Source organism: Gorilla gorilla, chromosome 6 (assembly GCF_029281585.2).
Source record: "Gorilla gorilla gorilla isolate KB3781 chromosome 6, NHGRI_mGorGor1-v2.1_pri, whole genome shotgun sequence".
Classification (NCBI taxonomy): Eukaryota; Metazoa; Chordata; class Mammalia; order Primates; family Hominidae; genus Gorilla; species Gorilla gorilla.
Genome location: NC_073230.2, coordinates 74,022,499 through 74,048,351, shown reverse-complemented (window position 1 = coordinate 74,048,351; position 25,853 = coordinate 74,022,499). Strand labels below are relative to the sequence as shown.

Here is a 25,853-nt window from a genome sequence, read left to right as displayed (position 1 = left end):
CTGCTACCATTTCTTCTAAAACTATTCCAAAAAATTAAGAAGGCACTCCTCCCCAACATATTATATAAGAATAGCATCATTCTGATACCAAAACCTAGCAGAGCTAAAACAGAAAAAGAAAACTTCAGGTCAATATTCTTGATGACCACTGATGCAAAAATCTTCAACAAAATACTGGCAAACTGAATCCCGCAGCACATCAAAAAGCCAATCCATAGGCCGGGCCCAGTGGCTCATGCCTGTAATCCCAGCACTTTGGGAGGCTGAGGCAGGCAGATCACGAGGTCAGGAGATCGCGACCATCCTGGCTAACACAGTGAAACCCCATCTCTACTAAAAATACAAACAATTAGCCAGGTGTGGTGGTGGGCACCTGTAGTCCCAGCTACTTGGGAGGCTGAGGCAGGAGGATGGCATGAACCCAGGAGGCAGAGCTTGCAGTGAGCCAAGATAGTGCCACTGCAGTCTGGCCTGGGTGAAAGAGCGAGACTCTGTCTCAAAAAAAAAAAAAAAAAAAAAAAAAAGAAATGTACAGATCTAATGTTATTCCTACCAAACTACCAAAAACATGCTCAACAACAACAACAAAACTATTTAAAAATTCACATGGAACCAACAAAGAGCCCAAATAGCCAAGGCACTTCTAAGCAAAAAGAACAAAGCTGGAGACATTACATCACCTGATTTCAAACTATACTAAAGAACTACAGTAATTAAAGCAGCATGGCACTAGTACAAAAACAGATTCATAGACCAATGCAACAGAATAGAGCCCAGAAATAATGCCACACATCTACAACCATCTGATCTTCAACAAAGCTGACAAGGGGAATGTGGGAAGAATTCCCTATTAATAAATAGTGCTGTAATAATTAGCTAACACTATGTAGAAGACTGAAACCAAATGCCTTTATTACACCATGTACCAAAATCAACTCAAGATAAATTAAGGACTTAAATGTGAAACTTAAAATTATAAAATATCCGGCCAGACACGGTGGCTCATGCCTGTAATCCCAGCACTTTGGGAGGCTGAGGCGGGTGGATCACAAGGTCAGGAGATCGAGACCATCCTGGCTAACACAGTGAAACCCCATCTCTACTAAAAATACAAAAATTAGCTGGGCATGGTGGCATGCGCCTGTGGTCTCAGCTGCTGGGGAGGCTGAGGCAGGAGAATGGCATGAACCCAGGAGGCAGAGCTTGCAGTGAGCCAAGATCATGCCACTGCACTCCAGCCTGGGCAACAGACCGAGACTGCATCTCAAAAAAAAAAAAAAAAAAAAAAAAAAATTATAAAATACCCTGGAAGATAACCTAGGAAATACCATTCTGGACATAGAAACTGGCAATGATTTTATGATGAAGGTAAGAAAAGCAATTGAAACAAAAGCAAAAATTGACAAATGGGACCTAATTAAAGAGGTATTTCACAGCAGAGAAAACTATCAACACAGTAAACCGACAACCTACAAACTAAAAGAAAATATTTGCAAACTATGCTTCTGAGAAAGGTCTAACATCCAGCATCCATAAGAACATACATAAATTTATAAAAACAACATTATAAAGTAGGCAAAAGACATGAACAGATGCTTTTCAAAAAAGACATACATGTGGCTAACAAGCATATGAAAAAATGCACATCACTAGTTATTAGAGAAATGCAGAGAAAAACCACAATAGCATCTCACACCAGTCAGAATTGCTATTATTAAAGTCAAAAAATCACAGATGCTGGCAAGGTTGAAGAGAGAAGGGAATGGTATACACTATTAGTGGGAGTATAAATTATTTCAACCACTGTGAAAAGCAGTGTGTTTATCACAAAACTAAAAAGACAATTACCATTTGACTAAGCAACCTCATAATTGGATATATAACCAAAGTAATATAAATTATTTTATCATAAAGACACATGCACATGTATGTTCACTGCAGCCCTATTCACAATAACAAAAACATGGAATCACCTGGTATACCTATCAATGGTAGACTGGATAAAGAAAATATAATATGGCAGGGTACACTGGATCACACCTGTTTGGGAGGCCAAGGGATGTGGATTGCCTGAGCTCAAAAGTTCGAGACCAGCCTGGGAAATGTGGAAAAACCCCATCTCTACAAAAAATACAAAATGAAAAATTAGGCTGAGCGCGGTGGCTCATGCCTGTAATCCCAGCACTTTGGGGAGCTGAGGCAGGCGGATCATGAGGTCAGGAGTTCAAGACCAGCCTGGCCAACATGGTGAAACCCTGTCTCTATTAAAAATACAAAAATTAGCTGGGTGTCGTGTAGTGTGTCTATAATCCCAGCTACTCAGGAGGCTGAGGCACGAGAATCACTTGAACCCAGAAGGCGGAGGTTGCAGTGAGCCAAGATTGCACCACTGCACTCCAACCTGGCAACAGAGGGAGGCTCTGTCTAAAAAGAAAAAGAAAAAAAAAAAGAAAAATTAGCCAGGCATAACGGTGCATGCCTGTAGTCCCAAGTACCTGGGGGGCTGAGGTAGGACGATTTCTTGAGCCCAGGAGGTTGAGGCTGCAGCGAGCCAAGATCACACCACTGCACTGCAGCCTGGACTACAGCATTAGACCCTGCCTCCAAAAATAAATAAAAGGCTTAATAAAAACAAAATATGGTACATAAACATCATGGAATACTGTGTGGCCATAAAAAAGACCAAGATTATTTTCTTTGCAGCAACGTGGATAGAGCTGGAGACCATTATCTTTAGAAAATTAATGCAGAAACAAAGCCAAATGCATTTTCTCATTTATAAGAGCTAAATAATAAGAACACATGGACACAAAGAGAGGAACAACAGACACTAAAGCCTAATTCAGGGTGGAGGATGAAAGGACAAAAAGGATCAAATCAATACTTGTTTAGTGCTATGCTTGTACCTCAGCAACAAAATAATCTGCACACCAAAGCCCCGTAACAGTTTTACCTATAAAACAATCCTGCACGTGTACCCCTGAATCAAAAATGAAAGTTAAAAGAAAAAAAAAAAATCAACCAGTCATGGTGGCTCACACCTGTAATCCCAGCACTTTGGGAGGCCAAAGTGGGCAGATCACCTGAGGTCAGGAGTTCGAGACCAGCCTGGCCAACATGGTGAAACCCATCTCTACTAAAAACACAAAATTAGCTGGGTGTGGTGGCACACACCTGTAATCCCAGTTACTCAAGAAGCTGAAGCAGGAGAATCACTTATCACCTGAACCCAGGAGGTGGAGGTTGCAGTGAGCTGAGATCACACCATTACACTCCAGCCTGGACAAAAAGAGCAAAATTCCATCTCAAAAAAAAAAAAAAAGAAAAAAGAAAAGAAAAGAAAAAAAATCCATGGGTGGGGGACAGTACAAATGTAGGTGGAAGAACTGGTCTATGCTACAGATAGTGGCCCAGGTGCCGCTGTCCTCTCATTTATTTGTGTCCATGCAGGCAGATGAGATTATGAACAGATGGTCCAGAATCCCAGGCTGGTGGAGAAAACGGGTTCGTACTGCAGATTCAGTGTCTTGGTATAGGAATGTCAGGAGCCTTGTGGACACTTTTGAGGGTTTTGGCAAGAAATACCAGGATAAAATATGCTGTGGTGAAATTCCTGGGGGTGGTGTCTATTCCTGGGAGGGGTGTGAACACCTCAATGTCTAGCATCTTTTTTTTTTTTTCCAGAAACTCAAAGTCAGTGATTTATTTTTTATTATGTTAAAGGTGACAAATCTTGGCTTAAGAAAAACTAGATTTGTGACTAAAGGAAACATTTTCTTGGAGCTTTTCATTGTTCTGGCTTAAATTTCCTTTTAAAAAGTAACTTTCCGGCCGGGCGCAGTGGCTCAAGCCTGTAATCCCAGCACTTAGGGAGGCCGAGGTGGGCGGATCAGGAGGTCAGGAGATTGAGACCATCCTGGCTAACACAGTGAAACCCCGTCTCTACTAAAAATACAAAAAATTAGCCAGGTGTGGTGGCGGGCGCCTGTAGTCCCAGCTACATGGGAGGCTGAGGCAGGAGAATGCGGTGAACCCGGGAGGCGGAGCTTGCAGTGAGCGGAGATAGCGCCATTGCACTCCAGCCTGGGCTACAGAGCAAGACTTCGTCTCAAAAAAAAAAAAAAAAAAAGTAACTTTCCATAAGTTAAAGTTAGCACTTTCACAAATACTAGCAGAGTCACTAAATGAAATATCAACATCAAAACAAAAAACATGATTAACAAAAAAAATTTTATTATTTTGCTGCAAAGCTGTTGCTTCACTGTGTAAAAATAGCATCAGCAAATGCAGTGTATTGCAAAATTAAGATAGTGTTGTTCCTCATCTGACACTGTACAAGCAACAAAAACCTCTTCACTCCCAGTTATTTCCAATAGAAAGATCATTAAGTATTTCAGGCCAAATCCAGGTATGGATATATGCAAGTTACAATATTATATAAAGCTTAAGAATAACAACATTATCTTTGAATTATGTAATTTTTATAACCAGTTTTTACCATGGATAATCTCATGAATTCTGAATACCAGAGCCTAGACTAAAAATCATAGGATATTGTGAAAAAGACGTGTATTATATTTATCTATAATCATTAGAAAGTTAAAGGGCATTTTCTTTCATTAGCAGTGTTAACAGTAGTTCCCCCCCCCCGCCCATCGGTAATGCTGAAAGTTGCTATTCTAAGTCTTCCATCCACCACTAATTTAAGACAACTCTGCTGGGTTATTTCACACTAGTTTATTTAGGGGTTCCATTTTCACTCCTCAATAGATTTTCTCTATCTCTCATATGCTTCTTCACTCATAAGTTCATCTAGTTCTGAAGGGTTACTTAGTGTCATCTTGATCAGCCAACCATCTTCATAACAAGATTTGTTTACAAGTCCTGGATTTTCTCCAAGAGCTTCATTAATTTAGGTTACTTCTCCTGATAAAGGAGAATAGAGTTCACTAGCAGCTTTCACACTTTCCAAAGCACCAAACTCATCTTGTTTGTTCTTTTGTCCCAACTTCAGGCAGACTACAGTAAACAATATCTCCCAACGCTTCCTGTGCAAAACTGCTGATTCCCAGTGTTCCAATATCATTTTCTGTTGCCATCCATTCATGTTTCTCTGTGAATTTACGCACCGAGAGCAGAGGTGGTCCCGCGCGCAGCGTCCGAACAGCGCCCACCCCCAGCTGCCAGGGCCTCGACGGGCAGGGCGCGGCGGGTGACAGGGCCGCGTGAAGGGTGCGCCCGCACACATGCTCCGCGCCACTCTCAGTGCCACTCTCAGCGCCACGTTCGCAGGGGTGCTGGGGGTCGCAGCCCTAAGCCTCAGCCAACGGCGCGGGGAGGCGGGGCGGGGCGGGGCGGGGCCTCTAGTAGGTATCTTTGTTAGTGGGTGAAAATCCTGTGGTGGTAGCTGTGGGGAAAAGGGGATCTGTTATCAGCGCTCCTTTCCTTTAAGTTTTCAGTCCTCTCTCACCCTGGGAGGTGACCTGAATCACAGGACAATGGGCAGTGTGACAGCCTGTGTACAGGAGAGCAGAGCCTCCCTTTCCCAGATACCTAGAGTTACATTCCAGGCCAGGCCTCTGAGATATCTTTCTTCTGGCACCAAATCTGTAGTTTGCTGAATATCAAGTAATTCTCCAACACCAACGCACTGTCTAAAACTTGAATTCTGATTGTTAGTCCAAGCTGCACCATTTTGTAAGCCCCCCCCGCCCACCACCACCATTTCGCAGACCATGGTCAGAATGAAACATTCCACGGGGATTCGGGCCGTGCCAAACATCCTGCCCAACCACAGGATTTTCTTATCACACCCGTCTGTGTAACAGTCCAAACAACCTCCTTATTACATCTTGCTGGAAAAAGGGCCAAACTGCCTGACCACAAGAACATCTTATCAACATCCATCCAGGCAGCAAGCCATACTGCCTAGATCCCTCCCACCAGTCTGAGCCAAAATACAATTCCATTTTATGTCCTTCCTAAGAACATGCTGACTTCAGGGTACAACACTTCCTAATCCAAAATCTGATATTTTCTCACTCCATTTGCCATTCCCCTTCTACCTTCTTTCTAATCTTGTTTTCTCCTCCCTATGAAAGAAAGCCTTTGTCTGCCTAAACTTTGCAATCCTTAAAGATTTTATAGTTGGTACTTCCTTCTGTTGCAATACTCTTTTAAAATTCAAATGTTTTAATAGAAACCTAATTTTGTTTTATTTTACAAAATCTAGAAACTGCCTCAAAACAATAACAACTTTATTTTCAGTAAGATCCTCCCATTCCTTTTCCATTTTAACTTTAACTGCATCTGCCTGTGGGTCCCCAGCTTTCCAGGGGTCTGTAGCTTCTCTCAGTATAAAGGCTTCTTCCATGGCTGGTGTGAGCAGGCTGGGACATCTGCAGGGGCGGCTCCCCAGAAAGAACTAACTGGGACTTTTAATGACCTCCTTTTGCAGACTCAATATTAGCCTTAGCTTGAAGTCACAGGGCTCAAGCCTTAATTTCCATGTCAGTTATTCATTTGGTTTTTGAAACTAAGTGTTTGAAAAATCCAGCAAAATTACTCAAACATGGTGTTAATATAAGAGAAGAAATTTTTTTTTTTTTTTTCAGACAGTCTTGCTCTCTTGCCCAGGCTGGAGCGCAGTGGCACAATCTCGGCTCACTGCAATCTCTGCCTCCCACGTTCAAGAGATTCTCCTCCCTCAGCCTCCTGAGTAGCTGGGATTACAGGCACCCGCCACCACGCCTAGCTAATTTTTGTATATTTAGTAGAGACGGGGTTTCACCATGTTGGCCAAGCTGGTCTTGAACTCCTGACCTCAAGTGATCCGCCTGCCTCGGCCTCCCAAAGTGCTGGGATTACAGGAGTGAGCCACCGCACCCGGCCGACAGTTATATTTTATACCTCAATAAGAAATGCAAAAGTATCTATTCCTTTCAGAAAATAAACCCGTTATTATGTGTTTTTTTTTTTTCTTTGAGACGGAGTCTCGCTCTGTCGCCCAGGCTGGAGTGCAGTGGCGCCATCTCGACTCACTGCAAGCTCCGCCTCCCGGGTTCACGCCATTCTCCTGCCTCAGCCTCCTAAGTAGCTGGGACTACAGGCGTCCGCCGCCACGCCCAGCTAATTTTTTTGTATTTTTAGTAGAGACGGGGTTTCACGGTGTTAGCCAGGATGGTCTCGATCTCCTGACCTCGTGATCCGCCCGCCTCGGCCTCCCAAAGTGCTGGGATTACAGGCTTGAGCCAGCGTGCCCAGCCCCATTATTATTTCTATTAAAAATTATGTAGTAGGCCAGGCGTGGTGGCTCACACCTGTGATCCCAGCACTTTGGGAGGCCAAGGCGTGTGGATCACGAGGTCAGGATCACGAGGTCAGGAGACCGAGACCATCCTGGGTAACACGGTGAAATCCCATCTCTACTAAAAATAAAAAAAAAATTAAAAAAAAAATTAGCCGGGCATGTTGGCACACACCTGTAGTCCCAGCTACTCAGGAGGCTGAGGCAGGAGAATCACTTCAACATGGGAGGCAGAGGTTGCAGTGAGTCCAGCTTGTGCCACTGCACTCCAGCCTAGGCGACAGAGTGAGATTGTCTCAAAAAAAAAAAAATTATGTAGTAGACAACTACTCATATGGGGAACACTTCTAGGAGTATCAAGTTTCAGCTCATAAAATTTAGCATAAATCTCAGAAATCAAGATGATAGGATATAGAACATAGATAGTGTCACAAATTTACTCTGCCAAAGGAGGAACTGATGTTTTCATAAATCTATGTAACTCACCAATTATTTATCACATTTTCTTGTGGAAATGTATTTATTTTCTGCAGCCAAAATGAAAGAGAGTTTTTTTCTCTTTTCCTTGGTAGCATTCTAAAAGCTAAGTCTTGGAATTCTGTTTGTAATCACCCAGCCATTTAAAAAAGACACACACACCTGAGAAAATTCCAGAACTCACTCTGGCCAAGAAAAAGGTAAATGAGAATTGTTAACAAATGGAGTATGAAATTAGGTATTAATTTACTCTGAAACCCACCTCTTTGATACCCTTTGTGAACATTTTCTTACCTTTTAAGTCCCACTAATAAAATGCAAGTTACAGTTTAAAAGCTGAAGTCAAAATAAGTGAACAAATTTTTTCAAGGTAACAAACCTAAAGAGTGGCAGTACTGATGAGAAAACAAATGTGTCTGACTCACGTGTCAAATCAGGCCATCTAATCACTTGAAAGATTCTCCCACCCCATCCTACTTATTTAAGTTCTCAAAGACCACCCTCTCAGGAGACACTGCCCTATGCCTCAGTGAGTGCCCCAGATGCTTTTTACTTTGCAAGTTCTTGCACCATTTCACTGGGGTCATGTTTGGTTTTTTTGTCTTTGGGGATACTACTTTTTCTTTCACAAATCTTAGAGAATACAGGTGGCAGAAATTATTTCTGTGCTTCACCCTCAATGGCAGCATCTGATTGGCTGACCAGCAATGTGTCTCCAAGAAATAAGCTGGGTTGGGCGAAGACAATCTTAATATCTAAAAAAGCCTGGACACGGTAGCTCACGCCTGTAATCCCAGCACTTTGGGAGACCGAGATGGGCAGATTACCTGGGGTCAGGAGTTCGAAACCAGCCTGGCCAACATGACAAAACCCCGTCTCTACTAAAAACACAAAAATTAGGCCGGGCGCGGTGGCTCACGCCTGTAATGCCAGCACTTTGGGAGGCCAAGGCAGGCAGATCATGAGGTCAGGAGATCGAGACCATCCTGGCTAACATGGTGAAACCCCATCTCTATGAAAAATACAAAAAATTAGCCGGGCGTGGTGGTGGGCGCCTGTAGTCCCAGCTACTCGGGAGGCTGAGGCAGGAGGCTAGAGAATGGCATGAATCTGGGAGGCGGAGCTTGCAGTGAGCGGAGATCGCGCCACTACACTCCAGCCTGGGCGACAGAGTGAGACAAACAACAATAACAACAACAAAATTAGCTGGGTGTGGTGGGCGCCTGTAATCCCAGCGACTTGGGAGGCTGAGGCAGAAGAATTGCTTGAAGCTGGGAAGCAGAGGTTGCAGTGAGCCAAGATCGCGCCACTCCACTCCAGTTTTCGCGACTCTGTCTCAAAAAAAAAAAAGTTTGCTTTTCCGAGGAAGACTACACCAGGAGATTCCTCTCAGCCCCAGGGCACCCACCTGCTCCCTTGAGAGGCTATACTCCATACCTCAGGTTGTCTTATGGGAGAAAATGACTCAGGAGCTGATATTCACTAGACACTCTAGCCGACATAGCCACTGTGGATATCTTGATTTATCCCCAGACAGTACTGAAACCCAGGACCAGAAAAAAACTGAAGGGTGGCTAAGGACGCATCACTCCATAAAGTTTCCAAAGGGAAACCTTTACCCAAAAACATTCTGATAAAATCTCTGTGGCTAGGAAAGATAAAAGGAAAAGAGGCACAGAGATTTTTTACAATAAAGCGTCAGGGGAATTATTCTCTGCTTTCTTCTCATGGGAAATAATTTCAAACAGAAAACAAAGTGCCATCCAACACTTTATCAAAAAATGATTAAAATACGGAATATAAAATGCATACTGAATGGCAAAAATTTAAATGCATTCTAAATGTTTTGCTCTTGTTGCCCAGGCTGGAGTGCAATGGCACAATCTCTGCTCACCGCAACCTCCGCCTCCCAGGTTCAAGCAATTCTCCTGCCTCAGGCTCGCGCCTCAGCCTCCCAAGTAGCTGGGATTACAGGCATGTGCCACCACGCCAGCTAATTTTGTATTTTTTTTTTAATTGATCATTCTTGGGTGTTTCTCGCAGAGGGGGATTTGGCAGGGTCATAGGACAATAGTGGAGGGAAGGTCAGCAGATAAGCAAGTGAACAAAGTTCTCTGGTTTTCCTAGGCAGAGGACTCTGCGGCCCTCCGCGGTGTTTGTGTCCCTGGGTACTTGAGATTAGGGAGTGGTGATGACTCTTAACGAGCACGCTGCCTTCAAGCATCTGTTTAACAAAGCACATCTTGCACCACCCTTAATCCATTTAACCCTGAGTGGACACAGCACATGTCACAGAGAGCACAGGGTTGGGGGTAAGGTCATAGCTCAACATGATCCCAAGGCAGAAGAATTTTTCCCAGTACAGAACAAAATGAAAAGTCTCCAATGTCTACTTCCTTCTACACATACACAGCAACCATCCGATTTCTCAATCTTTTCCCCACCTTTCCCCCTTTTCTATTCCACAAAACCGCCATTGTCATCATGGCCCGTTCTCAATGAGCTGTTGGGTACACCTCCCAGACGGGGTGGTGGCCAGGCAGAGGGGCTCCTCACTTCCCAGAAGGGGCGGCCGGGCAAAGGCGCCCCCCCACCCCCCGGACGGGGCGGCTGGCCGGGCGGGGGCCGACCCCCCACCTCCTTCCCAGACGGGGCGGCTGGCCGGGCGGAGACGCTCCTCACTTCCCAGACGGGGTGGCTGCCAGGCGGAGACGCTCCTCACTTCCCAGACGGGGTGGCTGCCGGGCGGAGGGGCTCCTCACTTCTCAGACAGGGCGGCTGCCGGGCGGAGGGGCTCCTCACTTCTCAGACAGGGCGGCTGCTGGGCAGAGGGGCTCCTCACTTCTCAGACGGGGCGGCCAGGCAGAGACACTCCTCACCTCCCAGACGGGGTCGTGGCTGGGCAGAGGCGCTCCTCACATCCCAGATGGGGAGGCGGGGCAGAGGCACTCCCCACATCTCAGACGATCGGCGGCCGGGCAGAGACGCTCCTCACTTCCTAGGTGGGATGGGGGCCGGGAAGAGGCGCTCCTCACTTCCCAGACTGGGCAGCCAGGCAGAGGGGCTCCTCACATCCCAGACAATGGGCGGCCAGGCAGAGACGCTCCTCACTTCCCAGATGGGGTGGCAGCCGGGCAGAGGCTGCAATCTCGGCACTTTGGGAGGCCAAGGCAGGCGGCTGGGAGGTGGAGGTTGTAGTGAGCCAAGATCACGCCACTGCACTCCAGCCTGGGCGCCATTGAGCACTGAGTGAACGAGACTCCGTCTGCAATCCCGGCACCTCAGGAGGCCGAGGCTGGCGATCACTCGCGGTTAGGAGCTGGAGACCAGCCCGGCCAACACAGCGAAACCCCGTCTCCACCAAAAAAATACGAAAAACCAGTCAGGCGTGGCGGCGCGCGCCTGCAATCGCAGGCACTGGGCAGGCTGAGGCAGGAGAATCAGGCAGGGAGGTTGCAGTGAGCCGAGATGGCAGCAGTACAGTCCAGCTTCAGCTCAGCATCAGAGGGAGACCGTGGAAAGAGAGGGAGAGGGAGACCGTGGGGAGAGGAGAGGGAGAGAGAGGGGGAGGGGGAGGGGGAGAGGGAGAGGGAGAGCTAATTTTGTATTTTTAGTAGAGACGGGGTTTCTCCATGTTGGTCAGGCTGGTCTCGGTGATCCATCCGCCTCGGCCTCCCATTGCACTGGGATTACAGGCGTGGGCCACCGCGACCGGCAATCTAATGCATTTTTTTTGTAAATTACTCTTTGGGGAAACAAAATTCAGCCTTAACCAACTATAAACTGCCAATTAACCAATGATTACCTAACCAGGAAATGTCCACCTTGATAGTACAAATTAAGAAACTACATAACTCTACTAAATCAGTTATTGAATTTGGGTTTCTCCATCATGCACTTTATATATAAAGTTTTTCTTTTATATTTAAAGTTTTAGGGACATGGATGAAGCTGGAAACCACCATTCTGAGCAAACTATCGCAAGGACAGAAAACCAAACACCGCATGTTCTCACTCATAGGTGGGAATTGAACAATGAGAACACTTGGACACAGGGTGGGGAACATCACACACCGGGGCCTGTCGTGGGGTGGGGGGAGGAGCGAGGGATAGCATTAGGAGATACACCTAATGTAAATGACAAGGTAACGGGTGCAGCACACCAACATGGCACATGTATACATATGTAACAAACCTGCACGTTGTGCACATGTACCCTAGAACTTAAAGTATAAAAAAAAAACCTAAAAAATAAAAAAAGGAATCGTTATAGAAAGTACTATGTAGAGATATAAGAAAAGCAGTAAAATCTCATTATAAATAAAAATAAATAAACTTTTATATATAAAGTTTTTCATGGACCACAAACTACACACCATAGCTGCTAGCTGGGTGCTCTTCAATTCCCGAATTACTCTTTTTTTTTTTTTTGAGACGGATTCTCGCTCTGTCGCCCAGGCTGGAGTGCAGTGGCGCAATCTCGGGTCACTGCAAGCTCCACCTCCCACGCCATTCTCCTGCCTCAGCCTCCTGAGTAGCTGGGACTACAGGAGCCTGCCACCACGCCCGGCTAATTTTTTGTATTTTTAGTAGAGACGGGGTTTCACCGTGTTAGCCAGGATGTTCTTGATCTCCTGACCTCGTGATCCGCCCGCCTCGGCCTCCCAAAGTGCTGGGATTACAGGCGTGAGCCACCGCGCCCGGCCCTTGAATTACTCTTTGATTTCGTTCTTTAATATTTTTACCTTGACTCCCATAATTTTTTTTTCTTTTTTTTTTTGAGACGGAGTTTCGCTCTTCTTGCCCAGGCTGGAGCGCAATGGCGCGATCTCGACTCACTGCAAACTTCGCCTCCCGGGTTCAAGCTATTCTCCTGCCTCAGCCTCCAGGGTAGCTGGGATTACAGGCGCCCGCCACCACGCCCGGCTAATTTTTGTATGTTTAGTAGAGACGGGGTTTCACCATGTTGACCAGACTGGTCTTGAACTTCTGAACTCAGGTGATCCACCCGCCTCGGCCTCCCAAAGTGCTGGAATTACCGCGTGAGCCACCGCGCCCGGCCCGACTCCCATAAATTTTTAATCGAAAAAAAAAAAAAAAAAGGCGGGGGCACTGGAAACACCACGGCCCAAAGCTCTTCTCATGCATGAACCCCACACCCCGAGTCAGGATTTTCCCTTGACTACCGTCCTGTGGTCCCGGCACAATGGGGAGAGATGCGGCGATGCCGGTGCAGAGCTGCCCAGCGAGAGCTCCAGGCCATGGCACAGTCACCGCGCAGGGAGGAGACAGGACGCCCGGGGTCCCGGCTGTCAGCTCAGCCGCCATCTTATGGCTGAAGGGGACTGAGGGCCGAGCTGTACCAAGGACAACTCTGGCCAAGGATTTTGGAGCCGACAGCGGGGGAGGCCGGAGTCCCGCCACAGCCACTTCAGACTGGTTCCAACCAGCCCCTCCCCCTCTCTCGGGGTGTCGGACCCAGCAGACTCACCATTTTTCTAGGCTTCCCAGGGGGTCCTGGCATCTTAGCTGTGGATCTCCCAATACCTACAGGTCACAGGGACACAGAAGCTGGGCCTCTAGGAGCAGAAGACACGGAACAGAGAAGAAAAGACCTGGAGCTACGACTGCAGCCAGAGACAAAGGCCGCGCCAAATCTCGAAAGCCGTCCTGTCCACTCCAGCTGCGTGCCTGATTGGATGGATCCCAGCCCAGAGTCCCTGATTGGATAACGTTTAACACCACACCCCTTCAGGCCCTGAGTGACAGAAGACGTGCTCAGGTGCAGGGCTGACTGAAAATAGAGTTGCAGCTTTTTCAGGCAGGGCTTCCTCCCTGAGCTGAGCCAGGCCTGCCTCAGAGGGCATTTGCATTTAACCATGTGTAAAAGATCATATGTGCATTTATAAATAATATATTATATGGCTATTCACAAGTGAAGATAATGTAATAACAATTATTTTAAAATTCCAGATTTTATTACCTTCCCGGCTTCTGGTCCTTTGAGCAGGCAGACTGAGATTTTTAACAGAAGGCAATCCTCTGAAATAAAATGTGGGCCACGTGTGAATACTAAATTTTCTAGTAGTCAAATTTTAAGAAGAAAGAAGCAACAGGTGGAATAAATGGTAACCATTTAATTAACCCAATATATCCAACATACTATCATTTTAATATGTGAGCAATATGTAATTATTAATGAAATATATATAATTTTTACTCTAATTTAACTTTCTAGCACATCGCAGTTCAGACCAGCCACATTCCAAGCACCCAGAAGCAACATATACCCAATAACTGTCACACTGAAGTGCAGCTGTGATGTCAGGGTGGGCAAAGGGCCTGAAAATCCCTTTTCTGTCAGAGGTAAAGGAAGAGCCTCTTCCTACCAACATCTCTCTTTCGTTCCGAGGGTGCAAAAGATAGTGACCATAGAAAGAGCAGAGGGCAGCCGGACACAGCAGCTCATGCCTATAATCCCAGCACTTTGGGAGGCTGAGGCGGGTGAATCACTTGAGGTCAGGAGTTCGAGACCAGCCTGGCTATCACGGCAAAACCCCATCTCTACTAAAAGTACAAAAATTAGATGGGCATGGTGGCAGGTGCCTGTAATCCCAATTACTTGGGAGGCTGAGGCAGGAGAATTGCTTGAGCCCCGGAGGTGGAGGTTCTAGTGAGCGAGATCATGCCACTACACTCCAGCCCAGGTAACAGAGCAAGACTCTGTCTCCAAAAAAAAGAAAGAAAAAAAAGAAAGAACAGAGGCCAGCAGAAATAAAATAACCCCAGGTAGACCACTGCTGCCAACGTGTTTTCCATTTTTGTTCCAGAGATCAGACAGTAAACAAAGGATGATGGGTCCACAGGAGAAGAAAACTCTATGTCTTCAGATATGTCCACAGTCTTGACCTCCAGTGTATAAATATAGAGAAAACAGATTAAAGGTAAACTTATTTTGCCATTTGGCCTTGGCCCTAATGGTCAGGCTGTGGTTATCTGTTTTCTCCTGTGGTTTATGGGAATGTGTGAGTATAAGCACCAATCACATGCATACATGTCTACATGTATTTATTGATTTCTCAGTATTACAAAACATCTAACTTTAAATCAGGGGAAAAAAGTCAGCACTTTTAGGGTGCCCACTGTTAGAAGGTAATTAGTAATCAACTTGCCATTAATTTTTGGCATCCTATCTGCACTGGGTGCACGTATTAGTTAGCTCTTACAGCATAACAAACCATCCAAAACTTCTTAGCTCATAATTGCGATGGTCAGCCATTTAGGCTGGGCTTGGTGGGGCCATTCTTCTGGTCTCAGCTGAGCCTGTCAACTAGGCAGCTGTGCTTCTGGGCATGAGCTTCTGCTTCAGGGATTGTCAACAAGGGGCACCTTGCTTCTCCTCCCTGTTGTATCTTATCCTCCAGCTGGCGAACATGGGCTTTTTTCATGGAGATGGCAGCATTCTAAAAAACAATTAGAAGCATTTAAAACCACTTGAGCCTAGGCCTCAAACTAGCACACTGTCATGTTCACAGGTGTCTACCACCCTGAACAAATAAGGCCAGCCAGATCTGGGGTTTGGAAAACAGATTCTGGATCTCCATGGGAACACCTGTAAAAGCACCTGGCAATGAGCATGGAACAGGGAGAACAAAAAATTGCTACCATTTGTGCAATCAGAATCATTCTGTTTTTCGGCTTTTTGTTTTGTTTTGCTTTGTTTTTGGATATATGTGGCTTATAGAACTCTTCCACATCAAGAAATTGCCCAAACACCCACAGCTATTAAGTGACTGGGCTAAGACTCACTCTCCAGGGCTCTAAATCCTGGAGAGTAACACTTCTAAAATAGAAGCCAGATTCCTTTTAGATTTGTGCCCAAATAGTACTGTTTATTATTGGAAATAATCTCAATAAATTGCATAAGCTCATGGTGGCTCATACCTGTAATCGTAGCACTTTGGCAGGCTGAGATGAGAGAATTATTTGATATCAGGAGTTAAAGTGCAGCCTGGGTAACATAGTAAGATCCTGTCTCCATGAAAAAGACATTATCCAGGCATGACAATGCATGCCTGTATTCCCAGCTACTCGGGTGGCTGGGGCAGGAGGATTGCTTGAGCCTGGAAGGTTAAGACTGCAGTGAGCCATGATTGGTTACACCACTGCACTTTAGCTTGGGTGATGGAGTGAGACCTTGTCTCAAAAGAAAATAAAATAGCTGGGCGTGGTGGCTCACGACTGTAATCCCAGCACTTTTGGAGGCTGAGGTGGGCAGATCACCTGAGGTCGGGAGTTTGAGACCAGCCTGACCAACATGGAGAAACCCCGTCTCTACTAAAAATAGAAAATTAGCTGGGAGTGTTGGCACATGTTTGTAATCCCAACTACTCAGGAGGCTGGGGCAGGAGAATCGCTTGAACCTGGGAGGCAGAGGTTGCAGTGTGCCAAGATCGTACCATTGCACTCCAGCCTGGGCAACAAGAGCAAAACTCTGTCTCAAAACAAATAAATTAATTGGCCTGGCGTGGTGGCTCATGCCTGTAATCCCAGTACTTTGGGAGGCCAAGGCGGGTAGATGACAAGGTCAGGAGATCGAGACCATCCTGGCTAAGATGGTGAAACCCCATCTCTACTAAAAATACAAAAAATTAGCCGGGTGCAGTGGTGGGGGCCTGTAGTCCCAACTACTCGGGAGGCTGAGGCAGGAGAATGGCGTGAACCCAGGAGGTGGAGTTTGCAGTGAGCCGAGATTGCGCCACCGTACTCCAGCCTGGGCGACAGAGTGAGACTCCATCTCAAAAAAAAAAAAAAGACATAGAATAATGTGGAGAAAACAGCTGAGAGATGAGTTTAGAAACCAAAGTCCAACAACACATTACTTATTTTTTTCATAGAAAAAAATTTGAAACGTTTCAAAGAAAAAAGCTTTTAGAGAAATTAAATTTTACAGAGTTTAATTGAGCAAAGTATTATTTGCAAATCAGGCAATCTGTGGGCCCAGAGTAGGCTCAGACTTCAACACAGCCACATAGTAAAAAAAGATTTATAGACAGAAACAGCAAAGTAACATACAGAAAAAGAAAGTGAGGTACAGAAACAGCCAGATTTATTATAGCTTGAGATATGTCTTATTTGAACATAGTTCGAAAAGTTGATATCCTTTTATTGGCATAAACACAGTAGTTGGTACAAGAATGGGTTACAGTCTATTTATATATCCAGTTAGGTTCAGTTTACTATGGTACTATGTACTATGGCAATTAGCAATTGCCATAACAGAATTAAATAAATATTTCTTATGGTCATCTGCTACAAGCTAATTAATTAGAAAAATTGGATAATGACTTTATGCTTTATTACATGTTAATTGTAAATGGTTCCAATCAGCATAAATATACTAAAGTATTTTCAACTTTGAAAGATCCAAGAATGATTAAATCCTTCTGAATAAGTGTTTATAATAACTAAGATTATAGCCCTGTAGCTACAAAAATAATAGAAAAAGTAAAGTTGTTATCTATGAGAACAACATTCTTCAAATTATTTGAAGTTTAAAGGCACTGGGAAAAGGGATTACTAGAGATGTCATTTTACTATGTTACCCAATAATGTATTATTACCATTTGTTACCTGCAGCCTTGATGAAGGTGGGATAGGTTACAGATGGTGACAGGATATACTTCATTCAATGCACAACAATTTAAACACACTAAAGCCACTTTTGTTTGATTTTAAAAATTATGGGTCGCGCCCCCCAGCCCCCTCCCCCGACCCCGGGCCGGTGCAGCCGCAGGCGGGGTCCCCCTCCCCCTTCCCCCTCCCCCTTGCCCCTCTCCCCCCAGGCCTCGCGCGCCCCGGACCGGCGCCCCCTTTCCCCTCCCCCTCCGTGCCGCCTCTGCTGCGATGCCCCTCGCTGCGCCCGGGGCCGGGCTCCGGCTTCTCGCCGCCGCCGCCCTGGCCGGCTTGGCCGTCATCAGCCGAGGGCTGCTCTCCCAGAGCCTGGAGTTCAACTCTCCTGCCGACAACTACACAGTGTGTGAAGGTGACAACGCCACCCTCAGCTGCTTCATGGACGAGCATGTGACCCGCGTGGCCTGGCTGAACCGCTCCAACATCCTGTACGCCGGCAACGACCGCAGGACCAGCGACCCGCGGGTGCGGCTGCTCATCAACACCCCCGAGGAGTTCTCCATCCTCATCACCGAGGTGGGGCTCGGCGACGAGGGCCTCTACACCTGCTCCTTCCAGACCCGCCACCAGCCGTACACCACTCAGGTCTACCTCACTGTCCACGTCCCTGCCCGCGTTGTGAACATCTCGTCGCCTGTGACGGTGAATGAGGGGGGTAATGTGAACCTGCTTTGCCTAGCCGTGGGGCGGCCAGAGCCCACGGTCACCTGGAGACAGCTCCGAGACGGCTTCACCTCGGAGGGAGAGATCCTGGAGATCTCTGGCATCCAGCGGGACCAGGCCGGGGAGTGTGAGTGCGTGACTCACAACGGGGTTAACTCGGCGCCCGACAGCCGCCGCGTGCTGGTCACAGTCAACTATCCTCCGACCATCACGGACGTGACCAGCGCCCGCACCGCGCTGGGCCGGACCGCCTCCTGCGCTGCGAAGCCATGGCGGTTCCCCCGCGGATTTCCAGTGGTATAAGGATGACAGACTGCTGAGCAGCGGCACGGCCGAGGGCCTGAAGGTGCAGACGGAGCGCACCCGCTCGATGCTTCTCTTTGCCAACATGAGCGCCGGCATTACGGCAACTATACGTGTTGCGCCGCCAACCGGCTGGGAGCGTCCAGCGCCTCCATGCGGCTCCTGCGCCCAGGATCCCTGGAGAACTCAGCCCCGAGGCCCCCAGGGCCCCTGGCCCTCCTCTCCGCCCTGGGCTGGCTGTGGTGGAGAATGTAGGCGCAACCCAGTGGAGCTCGCCTCCCCCTGCAGGGGGCCTCAGGCCAAGAGTGAGAGAAAAGGGGGAGCAAGAGCCCTGGGTCTCGTGGGGGCAGAAGGGCTCTCGGCCACCAAGGAAGAAGAGAAGAGGAGAAAGAGGAGGAGGCAGAGGAAGAAAGATCTTTAGAGAACCCATCACTGTGAGGGGTAACGCAAAATTATGTATCTTTCTACAGCCATTCTCGCTACCCGTTCACGTTTCCGATTGTGACCCACTCCCGCCACCCCATACCCCTCTCTCTTAGCTCAGGCTGTCAACTGGCTTGTGTGGGTGTGGGTGTGTGAGTGTGAGCCTGCATGCGTGTGTAGGTGTCTGTGTCTCTGTGTGTGTGTGTGTGTGTGGGTGTGGGTGGGCTGGGGGAAAGGACTCAACCGTCCTCCCACCCCCGAAACCCCCATGTCCACTGTCCCCAACCCTACTGCCTCTCACCTCTGGCTGGAGGTAGGTATGAGGCTCTGCAGTGGAAGCTGTGAAGAGAGGCTTACCAGGCTCCCTGCTTCCCCAATATATGCAGGCACACTGGCCCCTCCCCCTGTCGAAAGGACAACTCCTGGCAGGTTGGGAGTGGGGAGGGGCATCGCACTCACCTGTCAAGCTGTCATTCAGCCTTTGCGAGTAAGTGGGGGACCTCCATCTGGGTTCTGGGCTTCCCTGCTGTCAACCACCAGCTTCCTGTAGCCAGAGGCTCCATCGCTAGCTCAGTGGCCTGAGACCTTCCCACTTTTCCTGTGCCTCCCCACCCTGGATTTTCTGGCCCCCTCCTGGGCCAATCGGTGCTTCCATCCAACTGTCAGACTGGTGGCAGGAGTCACCTGTTTCAGTGCTTTGCCCTACCCCTGCCACCACTCCCATTGGCCTTGATTTCCCCACCTGCGGCACCAGCCAGCTGCCCTTGGGGCCTTTGCAGCTGGCCCACAGGTGTGGGCTTGCTGGTCTATCACTTCCTGGCCTCTCCACCAACTGTACCTCCCAAAGGCTACCTGACTGCCCTCACACACACTCAGACGCACCACACACACACACACCAGCGACTGTGACCAGCAATAGCCCCCTGGCTCCAGCTGTCCTGTAGCTGGTGACTAGCTGTATTTCCCCCTAGGTAGGCATCTGTTGTCAGGAAGGGACGCTGAGAGGCTGCAGCCTCAGCTCTGATTGTAGGAATACTCCACCCTGGTACACCACACCACACAAAGTGGGGGACAGAGAAGCATCACACAGACATCCTGAGCCCAGATAAAGATGCCATGTCACCAACTCCGACTCCCAGGAAACCCTCTATATAAACACCCACCCCAAACCACACCACTCAGAGTCTGGTGGAGAAGAGGAGAGGGCAAGGCTCAGTGACTGTACCTCAGACGGGGGCATGGGCCCCATCCCACATTGTCTCCCATTTCCAGGGTCCAGGGGATGGGGTGGGACTGGGGAGGGATTCTAGGGAGGGGGTGGGAGGCCCTGGGGGCCGTGTGTTCCAATTCATGGGGATTGTTGAGACCACCACACCAATAAACGCCTTTTTCCAAAAAAAAAAAAAAAAAATTATGTTCACGGCCAGGTGCGGTGGCTCACACCTGTAATCCCAGCACTTTGGGAGGCCGAGACGGGCAGATCACGAGGTCAGGAGATAGAGACCATCCTGGCTAACACAGTGAAACCTCGTCTCTACTGAAAATACAAAAAATTAGCCGGGTGTGGTGGCGGGCACCTGTAGTCCCAGCTACTCAGGAGGCTGAGGCAGGAGAATGGTGGGAACCCGGGAGGCAGAGCTTGCAGTGAGCCGAGATTGCGCCACTGCACTCCAGCCTGGGCGACAGAGGGAGACTCCATCTCAAAAAAAAAAAAAAAATTATGTTCACACAGGCTAGATGTGGCTTGCATTCCAATGGTTGAGACTCTTTCACCTGAGACTGAGACTTGGTAGTCTTCAGTTCACTGTCTTCTAGTTGCAGTGATGAGTGCATGTGTAAGATCAAGGTTCAGAGGAAGAGGAGATGGTCAAGAGGAATCTGATTTGGTTGCATTCATGGCTTCCCAGAAGCACCGTGAATCTCAATAAAAGAAACCACTGGCTGGTGCGGTGGCTCATGCCTGTAATCCCAGCACTTTGGGAGGCCAAAGTGGGTGGATCACCTGAGGTAAGGAGTTCGAGACCAGCCTGACCAACATAGAGAAACCCTGTCTCTACTAAAAATATAAAAAAAAAATTATCCGGGCATGGTGGTGCATGCCTGTAATCCCAGCTACTTGGGAGGCTGAGGCAGGAGAATTGCTTGAACCCAGTAGGCGGAGGTTGTAGTGGGCCGAGATTATGCCATTGCACTCCAGCCTGGGCAACAAGAGCGAAACTCAATCTCAAAAAAAAAAAAAAAAAGAACACTAACTGAGAATTAGGATATTAAACCTGGACAAGAGAAAGAATAAACACCTGTGATTGAGCAACGTAAATTGGAAGCTGATTGCCGGAAATTGCATCTGGAAAAGACTGGGAGTAAGTGCAAAGATGGCCCTGATGTAAAAGAGAAGACTCCACCTAATCTGAAGCGTGCTAAGATTATAGAAGCAGGAGATGGGCAGCCATAAATTAAAAAGAAGATGAAGTGGTTGGTCGCAGTGGCTCACGCCTGTAATCCCAGCACTTTGGGAGACCAAGGCGGGTAGATCACGAGGTCAAGAGTTCAAGACCAGCCTGGTCAAGATGGTGAAACCCAGTCTCTACTAAAAATACAAAAATTAGCCCAGCTTGGTGGCAAGCATCTGTAATCCCAGCTACTTGGGAGGCTGAGGCAGAGAATTGCTTAAACCCGTGAGGCGGAGGTAGCAGTGAGCCGAGATCGTGCCACCACACTCCAGCCTGGGTGACAGAGTGAGACTCCGCCAAAAAAAAAAAAGAAGACACACACACACACACACACACACACACACACACAAATGATGTCACATTGAAAATTTGACTGAAATTTTGAAAATACTGTCAATTAAGTTTGAGTTTTCACTGAAGCAAAAAATAAAACAAGCATCTTAGAATTAACTGTATTTTATTGTCTTAATGTGCAATTGGTAAAACCAATTTACTTCTTTAAACTTCAAATTTTTCTGACTATAATGCAGTAGACTATGACTCTAAACATTTCCCTCATGCATTTTGTGGGTATTATGACTTATCATAGAGTCAATCACAAAGAGAGTCTACACTTAAATTTTCTCCTTGCATCTTAAATTTCAGTATCTATAATCCTCCATAAAAAAGTATATGAGAGGCTGGGCATGGTGACTCACGCCTGTAATCCCACCATTTTGGGAGGCCGAGGCTGGTGGATCACCTGAGGTCAGGAGTTTGAGACAAGCCTGGCTAATGTAGTGAAACCCTGTCTCTAGTAAAAATACAAAAATTAGCCAGGCGTGGTGGCAGGCGCCTGTAATCCCAGCTACTCAGGAGGCTGAAGCAGGAGAATCGCTTGAACCCAGGAGGCGGAGGTTGCAGTGAACTGAGATGGCGCGATTGCACTCCAGCCTGGGTGACAAGAGCGAAACTCCATCTCAAAAAAAAAAAAATGAGGCCGGGCGTGGTGATTCACACCTGTAATCCCAGCACTTTGGGAGGCCGAGGCAGGTGGATCACCTGAGGTCAGGAGTTCAAGACCAGCCTAGCCAACATGGTGAAACCCAATCTGTACTGAAAATACAAAAATTATCTGGGCATGGTGGTGTGCGCTTGTGGCCCCAGCTACTCGGGGGGCTGAGGCAGGAGAATTGCTTGAATCTGGGAGGCAGAGGTTGCAGTGAGTCTAGATTACTCCACTGCACGCCAGCCTGGGTGACTGAGCAAGACTCCATCTCATAAATAAATAAATAAATAAATAAAGCAAATCTAACATAGAAGCATTTTTCATAGTTTTAATGCAGCCAACAATTTATCAAATGCTTTTCTATAAATGCTACAAATGAAGGCATAACATCAAGTGATTTGAGAGTTAAATTACCTCAACATTCATATTTTGAAAATTTAAAATTCTTTCCATGCAAAACAAGAAAAGTCAAATATAACTATAACACCTCAAAAGATCAAATCCTTGCTTCTTTTAGTCTTACACAAAAGTAAATGATATATTTTAACTTTGGATTACTCTGTATAATAAACACTGTTTAGAGTAATGTCTAAAATGTTAGTGTCTTAGAGTTTTCTACTGCGAATTACCTGATGATTACTTCTACTTGATTTCTAATTTTTTTTACATTTACTGAATTTGAAGAATATTATTTAATGTGAACACTCTGGTGTTTTCTAAGGTATACTTCTTAGAACAAATGGTTTTTCTCTATTTATTATATTATTCATAGGGTCTGTCTAAAATACAAATTTCCTAAAGTTGAAGAAAGTGTCACCAACTGTTTGAGGGTTTCTCTCCAGTATAAATTCTCCTGTGTACAATAAGATATAAGTGAAGATATTAAACTCAACTTTTCAAGATCAGGAAATGTAACATTAAAAAATGAGGTGAATCTTAATAACATAAATAAAGTATACAATCACAAAAAACAGATACTGTCTGAATCCACTTATATGAGATAGCTAGAAACAGAAACCAAAATGATATTTTGAAAAAGATAAATAATAGGAAACTGGGCAGTTGTTTCAGGGGTATTGAGTTTTGTTTAGAAGATAAAAATGTTTTCCGGGCGTGGTGGCTCATGCCTGTAATCCCAGCACTTTGGGAGGCCAAGGCGGGCAGATCACCTGAGGTTGGGAGTTCGAGACAACCCTGACCAACATGGAGAAACCCCATCTCTACTAAAAATACAAAATTAGCCAGGTTTGGTGGCACATGCCTGTAATCCCAGCTATTCGGGAGGCTGAGGCACTAGAATCACTTGAACCTGGGAGGTAGAGGTTGCAGTGAGTTGAGATCACGCCATTGCACTCCAGCCTGGGTGACAAGAGCAAAACTCTGTCTCAAAAAAGAAAAAAAGAAAAAGAAAGACCAGGGAGGGATCTGTAGACATAGAGCATTCTTCTTCTGTGGCCCCATCGTCCTTTGTTCACTGTCTGATCTCTGGAAGAAAGGTGGGCAACAGGTGGTCTTCCTGTTGTTATTTTATTCCTGCTGTCCTCTGCTCTTTCTATGGCCACTATCTGTTCTACCCTTGGAACTGAAGAGAGATGTTGGTAGGGAAAGACTTTCCCCTTATTTATGGCAGAAAAAGGATGTTCAAGCCCAGTGTGGTGGCTCATGGCTGTAATCCCAGCACTTTGGGAGGATGAGACAGAAGGATTACTTAAGGTCAGGGGTTCGAGTCCAGCCTGGCTGACATGGCAAAATTCCATTTCTACTAAAAATACAAAAATAAGCCAGGCATGGTGGCACATGCCTGTAATCACAGCTACTCTGGGGAAAATAAGGCAGGAGAATTGCTTGAATCTGGAATGTGGAGATTGCAGTGAGCCGAGATTGCACCACTGCACTCCAGCCTGGACATAAGAGCAAGACTCTGTTTGAAAAGAAAAGAAGAGAAGAGAAAAGAAAAGAAAGAAAAGAAGAGAAGAGAAAGGAAATAAAAAGAAAGGAAGAAAAGAAAAGAAAAAAGAAAAGGGATGTTCAGGATTTCATCTTCTGCCATCAGAGCTGCACTTCAATGTGGCAGCTATTGGCCACCTGTGGCTACTGGGTGCGTGGAATGTGGCTGGTCTGAACTGCGATGTGGTAGAAAGGTAAAATACATAGTTTTAATTTTTTTCCCAAAATATATATACTTTGTTAATAATTACATACTGGTCACATATTAAAATGATAATATTTTGGATATATTGGGTTAATTAAATTTCTACAATGAATTCCTCCTGTTTTTTTTTTCTTTTTCAAATTTTCCTTCTAGAAAATTTAGAATTCACATGTGGCTCACATTCAATTTCAGAGCACTGCCTTTTTAAAAAAAAATGTCAGGCTACCCGCTCAAAGGACAAGAAGCCAGGGAGCTCATAAAATTGGAAAATTTTAAATAATTGTTATTGCATTATTTTCATGTGTGAATAGCCACATAATATATTATTTATAAAGGCATACGACCTTATACGCAGGGTTATATGCAAATACTCTCTGGTGTGAGCCTGGTCCGCTCAGGGAGGAAGCCCTTCCTGAAAACGCTGCAGCTTGGATTTCACTCTTTCTACGTTCAGCCCAGCCGCTGAGCACATATTCTGTCACTCAGGGCATTAGGGGGGTGGCGCCCTAAACATTATCCAATCAGGGACGCTGGGCTGGGACCCGTCCAATCAGGCACGCAGCTGGAGCGGACAGGACGGCTTCCGGGATTTGGCGGGGCCTTTGTCTCTAGCTGCTGCGGGAGCTCCAGGTCTAGTCTTTACTGCTCTGTGTATTCTGCTCCTAGAGGCCCAGCTTCTGTGGCTCCGTTATCTGCAGGTATTGGGAGATGCACAGCTAAGATGCCAGGACCACCTGGAAGCCTAGAAATGGTGAGAGTGCGGTCCGACACCCCGAGAGAGGGGGAGGGGCTGGTTGGAACCGGTCGGAAGTGGCTGTGGCAGGACTCCAGGCTCCAAGCACTGGGCTCCAAAATCCGCGGCCCGAGTTGTCCTTGGCGCAGCTCGGTCCTCAGTCCCCTTCAGCCATAAGATGGCGGCTGGGCTGACAGCCGGACACCGGGCGTCATGTCTCCTCCCTGCGCAGTGACTGTGCCTTGGCCTGGAGCCCTCGCTGGGCAGCTCTGCATCCGCAGTGCCGCATCTCTGCCGATAACTCGGGGTGCAGGGTTCATAAATGGGAAGAGCTTTGGTCCATGGGGTCCCAGTCCCTCCTTTTTTCTATTAAAAATTCATGGAAGTCACTGCAAATATATTTAAAAATGTAATAGAAGAGTGGTTCAAAAATCATAGAGCACCCAGCTATGATTTGTAATTTGTGGTCCATGGGAGGGGCTTGAAGGAAAGACTTTTAAGTGGTGTATGATGAATAAAACCAAATTCAATAATCGGTTAGGTACAGTTACATAACTTCTTAATTTGTAAGATCAAAGTGGAAATTTTCTGGTTATGTAATCGGAGGGTACCTGGCAGTTTATAGTTGGTTAAGCAAGAATTTTATTTCCCCCAATGTGTAATAC

At 46.7% G+C, this 25,853-nt stretch overlaps 1 protein-coding gene and 2 pseudogenes across 3 annotated transcripts in view; 2 read left to right on the top strand and 1 right to left on the bottom strand.

Annotated features, from left to right (window-relative positions):
* Positions 1-4,657: 4,657 nt before the first annotated feature.
* Positions 4,658-13,440, bottom strand: LOC115935371 (glycine cleavage system H protein, mitochondrial-like; annotated as a pseudogene).
* A 4,245-nt stretch (positions 13,441-17,685) lies between these two features.
* On the top strand, positions 17,686-21,111 carry LOC101130151 (igLON family member 5-like; annotated as a pseudogene).
* Positions 21,112-24,998: 3,887 nt separating this feature from the next.
* The window catches only part of ZNF680 (zinc finger protein 680), a 69,287-nt gene continuing 68,432 nt past the window's right edge, over positions 24,999-25,853 (top strand). For 2 of the 3 annotated variants that reach the window (XR_008667222.2, XR_008667223.2), the window contains exon 1: positions 25,030-25,206. Coding sequence is in view for 1 of the 3 variants with exons in the window: in XM_031013473.3 (XP_030869333.2) it covers positions 25,177-25,206 (30 nt within the window). In the remaining 2 variants the exon portion in view is untranslated. Of the gene's footprint in view, positions 25,207-25,853 lie in introns of all 3 variants that reach the window. The other variant, XM_031013473.3, reaches the window with a different exon arrangement.